General features: G+C 37.9%; 1 protein-coding gene across 3 annotated transcripts in view; it reads right to left on the reverse strand.

Annotated features, from left to right (window-relative positions):
• ZFAND3 (zinc finger AN1-type containing 3) overlaps nt 1-15,928 on the reverse strand; it is a 140,888-nt gene that overhangs the window by 10,316 nt on the left and 114,644 nt on the right. For 2 of the 3 annotated variants that reach the window (XM_074818134.1, XM_074818136.1), the window contains one exon: nt 12,029-12,199. In XM_074818134.1, the coding sequence (XP_074674235.1) occupies nt 12,029-12,199 (171 nt within the window). Of the gene's footprint in view, nt 1-11,667; nt 11,922-12,028; nt 12,200-15,928 lie in introns of those variants that run through there. The other variant, XM_074818137.1, reaches the window with a different exon arrangement.

Here is a 15,928-nt window from a genome sequence, read left to right on the forward strand (position 1 = left end):
ACTCCATAGAAGTAGGGAGCATCTTCAGGAACAGACCTGAGGTTTTCAGAAAATCATTTCTGAATTTCAAAGAATCCTCAATGAATCAAAGTGATAAATACAGCACACCTGTTTTGTAATAGTAAACTGCAATTAAAAAAAGTTTGCTGTGGGTCAGGTCTTACTAATACTGCAGGTCTCAGTCAGGATCATATCTCAGTTCCGCCATGTACCGCAAATGAACGGTGGTTAAATCTTTTAGTTTGGACCAAATATTTTTCTTGCTCAGCAGAACACATACACATAAGAGTAACTACTTCTACATCACAACTTCTTCACTCCCCTACAGAGTAACAAGTTATGGCCAACATCTATTGGAGACAGTAACGGAGCAACTTAGGTACATGATTACTCCCACAGATACAGCATGCAATCAATACTCACTTCTGAATGGCTTTACACCTCAGAAGTCACTGACCTACACGTCACCTGTAGGTTCCCCTTCCAACCTTATATACTGTCCTCCATTTTTTGTCTGAGTTGCAATCCACAGCAGCCAGGAACATGCAGTAGTTGACCCACCAGCTAGCAGACTTACCAGCTAGCACAAATGGTGGGTTACCACTGTTGTGAAACATCTACAGAACTGGGGTATGATCCCAGTTCATCTATAGTGATAAGATGCAACTTCACAGAAATTAGCATTTTAATTTGTCATATACTTTCTCAATATAACTGAATGAAACATTTTTCTCCATAAGACTTGCACAATTGTTGACGCATAAAGGCAAAAAAAAAAATGCTTAAAGTTTACTTTAACAAGAGAATTATCGAAGAAACCATTTAGCTCCCAACAACTTGCAGCATCAACAGCATGGCCAGACAGTGAACACCAATGTATGACTAACTTGAGGGAGAAGAAAAGCTAGGTTCAAAATTAAAAGTTTAGACATCAGGTAGGTGAAGAGAGTTTGCTTTTTTGAATAATCATGTCATCTTGCAGTGATATATTCAGGAATAATTCATATCACCGCTACACTTGTGAAAGGAACATTCACTGCCATGTTTGCAGGGCCAAGAACACCCTGAAACAACACTGTACCTCCCACATCATTCCTAGTTTCACAAGGTTATATCCTGTAGGATGTGGGAGAATGAATCCAAAGAACAGGATATGCAGTAAGAAAGCAGAATTATGCCAAAAAGGCATCCTAGTGTCCCAAGAGTAGAGACCATACAAAACTATTGTAGTACTCTTATGAAATTAGATTTTCCATAGGCCATACTAGCATATAAAGAAGTATTTGTTTCCTACCCAGAACATTTAGATTTGAGAGTAGTGTGAAATCTTAAAAAAAAAAGTCTCCTGAGAAAGAGCAGGTGGATGACGGAGCCATCCTAGCATCAATGCAGGGCCTTGTGCAGAGTGTTTGACGTTTCCAAAAGAGCTGTATGAGTATTAATACTTTTACAATTCTCTCTACACCAAGCCTACCTGAGCTAATACACTTCTCCCAGAAGCTGAGGATTTAATTAAAAGCCAGTGTACCCAGTAATTTAATTAAAAAAGCAAGCAATACCGAGTGATTCAATAATGTATGTGTATCATTTTGTTTAGCCCAATGAAAATGCAGGAAAGGGAAGGCTACTAATAAAGAACTGAAATGAATAATGAAAGGGTCTGTACTAACATACTGTATGTGTTGTATTAATTCTGACTGTTCTCCTGGACCCTGCATGTATTTTGACTTCAAATCATCACATGCTGAATGTGATTCTGGGTTTGACTTTCAGTATGTTTCCTGAATTATCTTATTTATGCTTTGGGTTTAAATAGCTTTCTAGAGGTTGAACCATATTGATCCAAAGTCTGACAACAGCTAGGCTTGCTGGCCAAGTCACTGGAAAGAAGCAGCTCTATTTCTTTTAAACCTAAGTAGAATTTATTTTATGTCTTTATCCCCTATTTACACCTTACGTCCAGGGTCTCTTACATTCTGCTCCATGCAAGTCTTCTATTCCTCTAGCCTCTTGCAATCTATGTCAGGAGTAATTATTCTTCTAACCAAAGGGAAACAGAGCTCCATTCAGAAGCTCTCTTGATACCATAAAGGAAAACAAATGCTTAGCATGATGTACACTTCCAGCCTTCCCCCGTCCCCCCCCCCCCTTTTTTTTTTTTTGAGTACAAAGACTTACACAACATTCCCTGCTCCTGCTTGTTCAGAATATGGCAGGAGGGCCCTGTGCACCACTTATGCACATATTGGAGCAACTTTCAGAAACTCAGGAACATTTAATGGCTGTGAACACCTCTGTAGGTAAACATTTTCATTTCAATACATGTAAAAGATGCAGTTAATAAATGTATTACTTTTAAAAACTTACTGAAGAAAGTACTATACCTTAGTGATTAGAATATCCATAAATACAGTTTTTCAGCTCTTGAAAACCTCCTCCAAGGTCAGAAATACTTAATATCAGAACCCCCTGACACAGACTAATACTACTCTTTTTACTTTTGTGAAAACTGATGCACACTGATCTTTATGCCATTTCCTTAGAAGCCCACAGCAACTTAGCAGAGAACTCCAGCAGAGAACGAGGTAGTCTCAAGTCCCAGTACCTAGCTTTAACACTTTCTTGTACCTTAGATATGGAATTTAAGACCACAGGTGGTATTTTCCCTTAGGTAATATTTAGTTTGTAGGAGGAAAAAAAACCCAAACATCTCTAGTTCCTGGAAAGAATCCTGACTTTTCAAGGCAAGTTTTGACAATTCCTTTCAATATCCTTTTTCTCCTCCCAGTTCTGATGCAGCAATCGGTGTGATGTTCTTTCCCCCACTTCTTCCTATGAAAAATTTAGACTTTCACCAACAAAATTCACTGGGCATCATCCCTCCCTACCCAAGTCTTACTTCATGGTCAGTTGAACTGGCTGGTAATGTTCCTTCTGGATTTGTCAGATTATTATGGCATATTTTTGTGTTTACTTCAAATATCAAGCACATTAGTACAGTCCGTACTTATGTGTGTAGCTATTTGTTAACATATGGACAAATATGGTTGATTCACTTTGAGGGGAAATGCTTTCTAGGCAGTATCTTTCCTTTTGAGAACAGGCTGCTGCAGCCTTCTGCCAACCTGCAGAAGCTTTCAAGTGCACAGTCCTGGCAAAGCTATAGCATGTGCCTCTGAGACTCTGCATAAATAAGAGCACTATAAAGAAAGAATTTTTATTAGAAAAGGTAGAGCACTTTAACCTTCAAAAATGTTTCCTTTAACATCTAGTAGGTACGTGGCTATAATCTTCATTTTTCTGCCAAGAAAAAAAATGACTCAAAGACAGCAATTTACTTCCCTAAAGATACCCAAAGAGATGGAATTAGAAATAAGGTGGTCTCAACTAGATTTTTATGTTCAAGTTCACTAGGCCATGTGTCTCTTGTGCACACAAGACAATTAAAAATTGCATAATCTTTTACTTTATGCATCTGCTTCTTTCTTCTGTAAGCACAGTATGTATAGAAGAAGAGACCTAGTATGGCAAACAACAAAATGCTTATTTTTAAAATTCATACTGTAGCTTCCATGCAAAAACAATCTGAAGGTTATATAGTGAAGGACTTACCACATCAGTATTGTCAAAATAAAAACTTTGATTTGTTTTATTTTTAAGAGGAACATGCTAACTTGTTTTATATAAGGAGAACTCAAGGAGACCAACTGACACATTTCAATTACATGTATTGATTGGGCCTACAGGAAGGTAACCAACAGGCTTGGTACTAAATCAGGAGAGTTGCCTGTTGCAGAACTTTTGGTAGTGTTGTGGAATAAATCAAAATCAACACATGCTGTAAGAAACCCATGTTAGTTGAACAAACTGGGGGAATACAGTAGAGCCTTTTCAAACTGTATTTCATGATTCCTAATTATAAGCAGACCATGAACTCCATTTAGACTTTTAAAGCTGTGGACAGCTTTTCTAAACCTAGACACTAAAGTGTTTTTCTGGGTCCTATCCTTGGAACCCATGATACAGCAATTAGTCAACTGCTTTTAACTGTTTATTTTCTAGTATTTTCAGAATACATATTACTCAGGGACCAACATTAGTTAATGGCTCCTATTCTCTATCGATTAAATTATAGTGTTGAGATAACATCCTTGTAAAATAAAACAACAAAAAACCCCTCTGAGTTTGAATTCAAACTTCAATAGTTTTTCTTCTTTTTTTTTTAAATACTTGCAGCAATGTAAGCTAAGATGCTAGGCAGTACTGGAATGGCTGATGCAAAAGTGGTGTTCCGAGAGCAACTATCCTAGGAGAACAGTCAACAGAAGACAGCTGAATATGGTACATCTTGAGGACTGGCAGAAAGACTTGCCAGAACTATAGTATGTAACCACTTACTAATAAGATTTATTCTTCCTTTAATGCTTCTTATTGAACTGGTTGACTCAATCTCCAGAAGCAGTGTGCATATTTAATTTTAATCAAAGGACATCTGTTATAGCAATTCATAATCATGTCCTGAAGCCATTTTGGTTTGTACCAGGTAAACCTTATCCATCTCAAAAGTGAATTTACCAGTGCCATTACAAATTTTTGTCCACAGAAAAAGGTTCCATGGAAATGGAACCATGATTTAATATTTGACTGAGTTTTAAGAGAAACATTAGTTTCAGTACATGTCAGACTACTTTTGTACAAAGATGAATAAGTTGTCAGTTTGTGGAGTTTTTTTGCTTATCTATTCAAATTTTTTTCTTTCTTCCTGTCCTTTTGAAGATAATTTATAAATTAACTGAGTAAATCAAATCATTCCAAATCTGTTCTGGCACAATCCAAACAAGTGCCTCATCTCCTGTGTTTATGAACAAGCAGCTCTGTTACACAAGTTAAGAATCTGCAGCTGTTTTTCTTCCACCTGTTTTACTACCGAATCACAGTAAGACTTGCTGCCACACTAGCTGTAAAAAAAAGTAGTGTCTCTTCTGTGTGGACACATTTTGTTTCCGATGGCTGACAGAAATGCTTGGTGCTTCATATGAGTGTTCTCTTCTTCCTTTTAGCCCTCTGCTTAGTGGAAGACCAAAATGGAAATAAAGCAACAGACACTTTTAAATAATCCAAAGAATTCCACCAGGTTATTACAGATTTATACAGAACTAAATTAAAAACAGGGATGTAGAAAAATAAGCATAGTAACATACGAGAACCCTCTTTTTTATACTTACTAGCTGTGCTTATGTGATTGGGTGTATATATACACATGCATATCTATACATAATATGAGACAAGTTTCTGAAATGGTTTAGAAGGTATGTTTGCCAAATATTTTTTAAAAAGTTTTGGTCCTGTCCCTGCCAAGATTACAGATTTTTATAACTTGTTTATAATGCTTTCTCATGATGGTTGGATCTCTTTTAATCTGTATTTACTCATTAATGTTTTAAAGTCCCTTGCATCGTTAATATTATATATTTTTATAATTTTGCAAGCACCAAATTATCTTTAGAACGCACCAGACTTAAGTTAGGGGATAGCTTAGGATGTATGATATTTTGTAACAGATATAGTGCCAGTTTGTTTTTAACGTCATCCTAGTGCAAGATAAACGTGTTCCTCATGAGTTTATTCCCTCATCACCTTAAGGTGAGCTTTCCTTTGAGCTACTTTTTGAGAATAACTTCTCAAATTTGTAATTTTGTTCCCATGAGAAACTTCCCTCATGATCACTGTTCACCTAAAAAGGAATGTGGTGCACTGATACCTGTACAGAAATTAATCTGAAGACTCCACATGCATTTTTTTTGGACATGTTTTTTGATGAGCTGTCTTAAGTTTTTTCTCTTATTTTATTAATCAGAGTACCTCTGTTTCTGTCAATGATTCCTTTCATCTATAGGCAATATATAGGCAATCAATAGGCATTTATAATTGCCTGTCCCATTGCCCCTATTTTTTTGTTTGTTTTCAATGTAGTTAAACATTCACTTACATGTTTTTTTTCCCCTCTAGGCAAATAATCTTAAGGTTACTCAAATAGTTTGTTGCTTTACTTCCCTATTTTATAGTTTTTCACAGTTCTGCTTCTCATTTACCTTTCTTTTATTTTCCTATATGAATGAATTTGTCATCCAAGCAACATACACATCTTGTACTACTATGGTCACTTTTCTTTATTTTCTGTTCTTCCTGACCCTCCTCCAATCTAAGCAAAGAATGCAGAATCTTAAGTGGGTTTATGCATTAACCTTACAAGAAACAAGCCACAAAGTAGTTGGGGACAAATTGAGTTATCCACTATTCAGACATGTTGATTTTCTGTGTTACTAAGCTGTAGCAAGCAGCTTGCTATAAACTTATTAGAACTAGAAACCATTTTATCAAGACAATCTTACCCATTTTGATCACATCTTGATGAGGCATTTCACCAACTTCTAGTAAAAATTTAAGATGGCGTTTATCCAGTTTGCATTAAAGTCCTGTTCAGCACCATCTCCGAGACACCCAGCACATAGCATACTGCAGACTAAAATCGTGTCCCCTTTCTAGAGACAAGCTTTAGTAGTTAGATCTCAATCACAATGAGCAGTGGACAATGATCTATGTGGATAAAGTTATATCCTCATAAAGTTCCTAACTAATTAGGAAGAGAAGTTATGCCCTTATAAAGGAGCAGTCTGTGGCGGGCTCCACCAACATGCTATGCCCTTATTCCACGCGTTCAGCACAGCGAGGCAGCACTCTGGCTATCTAGCAAAGTTAGACTCTCACTTTCTGACTTGAAGTCTTACCACTGCAGAGGCCACTTGTGAATGTGCATCCCTTCAAGTCAAGAAACAGACAAACATCAATACTTGCCAACATCTCACAAATAAAAATTGCAAAACACCACCGTTTGCCTTCACCCAATGCCTGAGGTTAGTAGCTACTGCAGAGCCTCTATCAAGAGCAGCACTGAATACATAACTGTTCAAGCCTGTCCACATTCTGGGAAATTATAACTTGTTACAACACAACCCAGGCCAGTAAAACTCCGAGAAAATCTTTTCTGTCCACACAGGCAAGAAGTACTGCTAACAACTGTTTGATCAGATTGCACCACAACTGAGCAGTTATTTTTTAATACAGTCTGATTGAACTGGAAGGTTTCGGCATCTTCACACCCTATTAAGCATCTACTCTGTCCAAAGAACATGAAAACCTTGAGATTCCTATCTGAGAAGCACACGAATCTGCAACACCTCTCCAAGGTACTGCTACTGGAAGCTAAAGAAAGGCTTGTTTTCCAGGGCCCAGACCACTGATTGCCAAGAGTTGTGGATAGGTGGAGCCTGAGGTACAGATGTGTCCATTAGGATGTGGCCTACAAATAGCAAACCATTCTACACAAAAGCTGCTGAAGAGCTTTCACACTGTACTAATTTTTCTTTAATTGCTGACTGGGACTGGATTTAACATGATGGATGTGAAATTCCTTTACTGATCATCTAGAGTACCCTCATACATCTTATGCAATTCTAACAATATTAAAGACCACTGGAGACTTCTATGTGTTGACTTTACACAGCAATTGATACCAGAACTACTTTTTGCTGTAAAATACTAAGACTCTCCCATAAAATTAAGCTATGCTTTCTGTGCAAATAATTTCTATGGCTTAGAAGTTTACAGGTTGGTATCTTTTAAAAACGTACACAACTTTATTTAGTAGCAATATACATTTAGTCAAGTAATTAAGGCAAGGCCCATAAATTTATAGTGTAATTTGCAAATAATTGACCTGCCTTTTTCTAAAATACATTTCCAGAACTCTGTATTATATAACTCACTCACCAATTTGCTGCCCCTAGTTTTAAAGCAAGTTTGTGGTAACCACTTGCTTATCACATCCCTGAACTGACAATTTTCAGATCAAGGATCAGAGGCAATTGATTTCGGACTGCTTTCACTTCCAGCAGAAATGCTGTAATTGAATGTAACTTGAAGAATATGATTCCTGTAATTCCTGATAATATAACTGCCTACTAAACCTAATATGAAATAAATATATGATTTAAATGCAATCATTATCTGTCATAAGACACTAAATTTACTGAAAGGCTCACCCAAAACTAGAGAACATCGCTGTCTGGAAAATATGCCTAGTGTAACTGTCATCTAGAAACGTTTCATAGGAAACTGGTTTTATTCTAGTAGTGTTGATTTAAAGGTTATCCAGTCAGAGAGGCACCAAATGAGAACTCATTTTAAAATTTCTCTTTCTCACTGAAGCTTGCAAAGTGCATCAGCAATTAACAATTCCTATCACTTCCCCCAGTTGCTGTGTGAAAAGGCTCAGAACTCGTCTTACAAATTGCTCTTTTGAAGATCAAAGGGAAGCTGAATTTGTCTGTGTGTGCTCTGGATGAGTTTGTAATTTACTGGAACTTTAAGAGGAGGCTTGGCAGCATGCTCATTTGACAGCCCCAGGGTACAGGATTCAGGGGAGCTCTGTGACTCTTCCCTTCTGAGTTCCTTCCTTGCCTTTAATTGGCACCTCATTAGAAATTAATGAAAATTACATCCTCTGTTCTTCCTGCTTCAGGCACAGAACACTACAAAAAGGCCCATCACAATTCATAACACATTCAATTTATATAGCAATGGCTCTTAAGCATTATTTATGAGATGTGAATTTCTTGTCAGCGGTTAATAACTTGTACAGAGCGGAAGCAGAATGAAGAAACATCTTGAGAGTATGCATGTATGAAAATAAACAAATCTTTTTACAGCTGAAAAATGTTGTGTTTGAATTTGAAGAACCCTTATTGGAACTCCCTTCTCAGTGGTGAATTGTTTTTCTTCATGGCAAAACCCTGCAGCAGTGTCAAATCTGTCTAAAATCCCATGTAGTGTCAACGGAACAAGCTCAGCAGCATCACCTCTCTGGACAGGTCTCACAGGAGACAGTAGAGCCAAAACAGCAGTTTCCCAAAGATGTCAGAATTTCGTGTAAAGCCTTAGGTGTAAAGAAGCAGCCCGTTCTCTCTGTCCCCTTTTAAAAAGGGGGGACAAGTCCCTGTTGGACAAATCCCAGTTATGCTGGATTAATATCTGCAGGTATGTCTATATTAACATATCATCCAGTACGTATAGATTTTTCTTTCCACTATGTCTGACTAAAAATCTCACTGGAAGGGTCACCAGGACACATCAGCAAAAAAGGAGATGATTTTCAATACTTTTAAGATTAGGACAAGAAGATGTCTAACAGCAAACAATAAAATTGATGTTCGGTGGAGTCTTAAAGAGTTAATTTGGATTTTAACAACTGTGTTTCAGACAGCGCTTCGGAACAACATAAATATTATGTGGTTAATCCTTTTTCCTTACATCCAAGCAAAACACAAAAGAAGATCACATCTGCCTTTTTATCAATTCTGACTATCAGAATTTCTTTTAATGTTTAAAGTTGAGGTTTCTTCCCACTGCTTCAGTTAAGGATTAAGATGCCAATGAATTTAACAACAGTGGCCCAAAGTCCAGATCAAACAGTGTTCTACTTTGACCATTACTTTTGAAGAGTATACATGCTTATTTTACACCAGTTGATTATATTTCCAACACTTCCAGTTAAACATGCATTCGTATTATGACAAAAAGGATAACCTGATCACATATGAATTTAGAAAACATTTTAAATGAATGAGATTTTAACATACATATTCTGTCCCATTTCCAAACACCCCGTCTCCAAGGTTTCTGATCTGGCTTGTCATTCATGATCTAAAGCAACCTAATTTTACAGATAGTTAGTGAGAATGGTTTCTAAGGCAGCTTCTTTAAAAATGACAAAAGCTACATGCTGATGTGTACTGGGGTAAAGCAGTTTAGGTGATGTGAAACTGAGATGATCTGTGTTGCTCAGTGGTAGGGATTTGTTTGCTTCTTATTAATATCACTATTAAAAGTAAGTAGTGCAGGGTATGCCTACTTTCACATCACATAAGAGCATTTAATTATAGATAACACATATGCACTGAATACAGTACTCATGAAACATTACGGCTGCATGGATAAACCAAAGATCTCCAGTCTTTTCAGCCATGTTGTAAATGTGGAAATAGACTCCTGCCTCCCACTTCTCTCATTAGATGTTTGGAATATAAATGTTTATTATACACCGTATACAGGATGTAATATAGGAATGCAAATTTTCATTGCCTCACTTGTTACTGAGGAATTCAGAATTTTTTGTTTCACATTCATGTTTTAACAACACATTTTATGAACTTTAACAGAAGTATTTCCATAAAGCTGTATATATCCAATGGAAACAATTTAAAGAATAATTCCTAGAACATTTATATTGCAACAGTGTTGAATTATGGAACTACTTCAAGAAAACTTGAGAGGAACCAACTACATCTATTTGTCATCCAGTTTATGAAAAAAAGGCAGGTCTTATTTTATAATTTTAAAAACGTTACTAATCAGTGGAAGTTGCTTTCAACTTCATTGCTCTTACATAGCTTCAATTTTGCAGAATTGCTAAATCATCTTTTCTCCAGTTCTCTCCAACTTGTAAAACTTTCTTGGTCCCAATATTAGGGAGGATTCTTCTATTTCAGTCAGGTACCTGTCAGCAGCCTCAATCATCTGATATGTGACTGCAGCAGACCAAGAGCAGAAACACCTGCCTCTACCACGCTGAGCAGAAAGAGCCATACCAAACTCTGTCACTGATAGTACCGAATTTCTTCGGTTTGATAAAACCTTACTGGATACTTCGAAGTATCCTGACATGTGATTTCCATAACAAGTACTTCAACATTACAGCTTTTGATTTCATGTTTGGTGGCTTCACAGATAAGATATGCTAGTTCTGTGGCAATGCTCTGAAACAAAGCCTGTCTCATGTCCAAAAGAGCACACACAACAGTAATCTCTAAAGGTTGAAGACAGGTAGACGCTGAAGAAAAGAACAAAGGATAAGGTGGAATCTTTGTAGCTTTCTATTGCTTCTCTTCACTTGATATTAGGTATTCAACATAATAGAATTCATTAACTGGGTCTCTGTAACTAGCTTAGCCAATCCTTTCTCTCCTCTTCTATCCAGAAAACAATCTAATACAATGTTTAATACAATGTCAATTGCATCTGTCATCTATGCAAATCCTTTCAAAATTATCCCACTACTGACACATAATAAACTAAACAAACTTCTCCAAATTTATCAATACAAGCATGGTCAGAAAGTGTAAGTGTAAGATTTCAATACATGATTATATGAAAAAAATAATCAGCAGGTAAAACTACCATGTGCATTATCACTGGGTCTGATGAGCACATTAAACCAGTTATGAACACAATTGTTCCATGAAGGAGAGAGCACCTCCTCTGGAATCCAGTCACATTAATTATTGTTTCAGAAAGATTATTTGCATGTAATATGAAACCCCAAATTAGCTGTCTGCATGAGATTATCATCCTCAATTCAACATGCTGAACAGTATCATCAACTTTGGAAAAGCCAGGTTGGATGATTTTAAGTGTATGATGAACAACAAGCCTTCCCACCCCCCACCCCCAACCGCTAACTGTGAGAATGAAAGAATTTTCAGTTAGAGCTTTTTATGGTTTTAACTTTTTAATAACAACGTAATTATAAAATGCAGAATGTAGATGCTGACCTATGTTCCTTTAAGCTCTGTAGAAACCTTGTCATCTTTGCGTATTTACTGATGTGCCTTGTGTTTCTTCTCCTGTCAAGTGGGTATGATGCTCTCCTGCCTTACAGGGACTTCTGAAGCTAAATTCATTAACATCTGAGATCTCCTGAGATGAGGCAGCACATCAAGGCGAAAGTTTTAAAGGGGAAATTAGACAGGAACTAATTATAACTTTTTGCTACCAGTGGAAGCTATAGCTTCTGTTTAAAGTATCTGTGAAAGAAAAAAAAAATGCAAGTGTTCTCTGTATTTCTACCTCTGATATGGGTCCAATCACGGCTGCGTTGGAAAGCCAGACGCTACTGACAAACAGTACTCACCACAGCGACATGATCCCAGTTCCTGCTGTACTAGCTCCAGTTTTGTTTGGCACTGGAAGCATCGGCGTCTACTCTTCTGTTTGGATCGACTGGTTTCTTCAGGCCTGTCATTACTGTCATCCAGTAGCCGTGGCCGTTTCACAGGAGAAGCCTCACTCTCCGACTGTGAATCTGTTGTATTCACAACAAATATTTTAGGAAAAATATTAGAACTTCCTTGCTGAGGCATCCCTTTGGGCAGATTGAAGGTATATTGCTTTCAGCTGGGGTCATCACCAAGCAGTGTGATACTTCCCATTCTATTGCATGTACACATTTTCTTAACAATCAAAATGAGCATCAAGTAAAGGACAAATTATCTTTGCTCCCTGTAAGAACCCCTCCTGCTGGCAGTACTGAATATAAAATGAACTGATTAGTTTCTTCCAGCCATAGCTGGGTCATATAGAGATACACGGAGAATACACACCATCCTAAACAACTGCAGGCTTCATCTGTCACCTCATTTAGTTTCTCCTGTGTGCCACCTTCATTCTCCCTGCACAAGCTAACTGAAGTAGGCTGCTGATGAAAAATAACTGAATGCAGGTTTCACCTATTTCCTCCCTGGGCAGGAGGGAGATTTTTAAGGCACAGCATGTAAATTATATCTCTTATGACTGAAGGCAGTACATGAAAGCACCATACCGTGCTTCCTTCTCTTTCCACATGGGTAACAATCTAAACCTGAATTAGTATACATGAACAATACAAACCCAAACAAAATAAGCCCAACCTGTACATGCACACTATTAATTCAAAGTGCTCAACCATTTTTAAAGAATTAGTCAGAATGCTATTTGCATTAATAACTTTATAAATTTCAGCTTATAAGTAAATAGTGTGTGGAAAGCCTTAAGAAGTTAAAATTCAGGACCTTGTTACTTCAGATAGCATAGTGCCTTTTTCTCTTTTTTTTCCCTCTTTTACAATGGAGAGTGTATTGACCAGGGCTATACAACAGCACATGAAATGCACATTACTGACTGGAACACGCGATGCCCAAGCCTTATTTTTGTGGCATCTCAGAGTCAGTGGATTTCAGCAGATTCTGCCACTCTGCAATCTGAGTCAGGTCAGGCTAGAAAAAACATTTTCCCTTCCCAAACCTGTGCATAGCAGAATCAGTTCTGTATTTTTTTTTAATAGAAGCTGCAAATGAATTTAATCCAAACTGTACTAAAAATTAAATTGTTTGTAGTAGCGTTGCAAGGAAACTAACTGCTGAAAGCTGCTGACTGATTACAGTAATATTCTAGTGCAAGATGGTGATCAAGGAAGAAAAGCAAAGCATTAGGTAAATCCATTTTGAAAGTACATTAATCTAACAAATAACAAGGTAACTATATCTTTTGGGCAGGATGGTGGCCTACTGAACACGTTTTTACCTTTAGGTTTCCATTGCCTGGTGTCCTGTGCTTACGGAAAACATGTCTACTTTGTGTTAGCTGTCCTGATTAGCCAGGGAAAGATAACTGCCATGGCTAAAACATTATCCATATCCTTGTTATTTCAATGATCTTACCTAATCCTCCACTGCTTATCAACATCATGACTTTCCTTGAGCAAATATCTAATGAAGTCAGACTAGGAATACCTGCCAGCCTCTCCCTCCGGGGTATGCTCTGTTAACTTTCCCTGGTTCCTCACATGCAGTATAAACTAACCCACTTTTCTTAAGTGTGTTTTAGAGCTTGTCTTATAGTGTTTTGCCAGCTGTTGGACTCCAATATTACAGCCATTACAAATACACAACTTGCCTCACTTGGGTCTACTTTAGTTCTGTCATGCTGCTCTTAAGATATGCTGAAAATGTGCCTGGCTTTTCAAGAAGTACAAAGTCTCCATGTCTCACATTGCAGAAAGCAGTTCCCTTTCCTGTGGACAGTATACAGGTGATAAGTTTTCATTAAGTTGCAATAATTTTATCTGACATGTGCCTCAATACACCCTTCTTTTTGATCAGTGTCATAGATTACAACTTACACCTTACAAAATACATCTATTAGGCCTAAACTAACATTCAGTATGTAATGCACTCCACCTCTGCATGCCTGGCTGTGCAGGAGCCTTGACAAGGAAATGAAAATGGTGCATAATGAATTAATACAGTTATGGAACAACTAGTCCCATCTTAAATTAAATCTCTGCAGAAGATGATCCAAGAGAAAGATCCTCTGAACAGACTGCCCGATTCTCTGAACAGAGATCACGACTCATACTCCAAGGCAACAGTCCTATCACACAGACATTTGAAAGCAGACTAGCCTTGAATGTACTAGGGTGCATCCTTCTACAGGCAGCTTGAAATCCGTTCCAGCCCACCTTGTTGCCAGAGATGGGGAGCTACATGATTTGTAGTTTATTCATTACTCAGAGAAACAGACACACTGCTATTTTGAAGTAGCCACCTCCCACACATCTTTGCTTCTAGAAACATAAGCCATTCTGGTAGTTCTCAGAGGCAAATTTGGCATTCTGAATTAAGCCGATGGAAACCATAGGGGTCTGCTTATAATAAAGTCCAAATAAGGGATTCATGTGTATGAGTCAACCAGTGTCTAATCAGTTAATGAAGCCATGTGCCTTAATGAGAAAAATAGCTACTCCGAGTCAGGCTAGTAGTCCTATAATTAAAATATTTAATTATACATTTCCTGTTAATTGGTAATGATTAATTGAATATTAACATAAGTTGGTTAATATGATAGAAATTAAAATTCAGGTATCTCATTTTTTAAAATGCCTATCTTTTTGCCATAAATGAAACAGTGTTAACGTTGAGGTAAACTTAGCCTGACTCTAAGGGACAGTACCAGCTATCTGATCACTGATTGCACAGGGCCTTGAACACATGAGCACAAGCTAATATTCATTACAAAACAGACCAACAGTACACGTGCTTACATCTTCTGATGGGCACGTACAAAGAGCGAGGAGACAGCACAGATCAGAAATCAGAACTTTCAGATTCTGTCCTGCATACATTTCTTCCAGATCACGTTGCCTTCCACAATACTGACACGAGCAATACAGGACACAAAATAAGTCTTCCAGCACCTGGAATCTTGCAACATTAAACTCAGAGGTCTGATAGCAAAAGGAAATTGTCATGCATAGCTTTACTACCTGGATTGCAGAAAAAAAGCCCACCCTAGGAACAGAGTGAAGTACTGCAACTAGACTCAAGAGAAAATTCTCAGTGTGAACTATTAAACAATCAAAAATGGCTACAGAGTAGAGGATTCTTTCAGCCAGTGACTGACAGTGGCTTTCCTTAGAACAATGGTTTGTGCAACAAGAATTACTTCTTGCTTTGCTTTTAAGAAACATTTTCCACACTCAACTTGCATTTTAGCATCACACTTAAACCAACAAATACCCAACAAGTACCCTGATGAAGTTTGCTGATGATACCAAACTGCGTGGGGAAGTGGACACTTCAGAAGGGAGAGCCACCCTGCAGGAAGACCTGGATAGGCTGGAAGAGTGGGCTAACAAGAACCTTATGAAGTTCAACATGGACAAGCATAAGGTCTTGCACCTGGGAAAACATAATCCAGGAGTGCAGCACAGGCTGCGATCTACCTGGCTGGGGGGCAGCTCTGTGGAAAGAGGCCTGGGGGTCCTGGTGGACAACGAGCTCAACATGAGCAAACAGTGTGCTGCAGCGACAAAGGAAGCCAACGGGATGCTGGGTTGCATCAACCAGGGCATCACCAGCAGAGATGAAGAAGTCATTATCCCACCCAGTGCTTGTCAGGCCACACCTTGAATACTATGTTCAGTTTTGGTGCCCGCTATACAGAAAAGATGTGGACAGGCTGGAGAGGGTCCAGAGAAGGGCCACAAAGATGATCA

The sequence above is a fragment of the Strix aluco genome, chromosome 3 (genome assembly GCF_031877795.1).
Source record: "Strix aluco isolate bStrAlu1 chromosome 3, bStrAlu1.hap1, whole genome shotgun sequence".
In the NCBI taxonomy this organism is placed as follows: domain Eukaryota; kingdom Metazoa; phylum Chordata; class Aves; order Strigiformes; family Strigidae; genus Strix; species Strix aluco.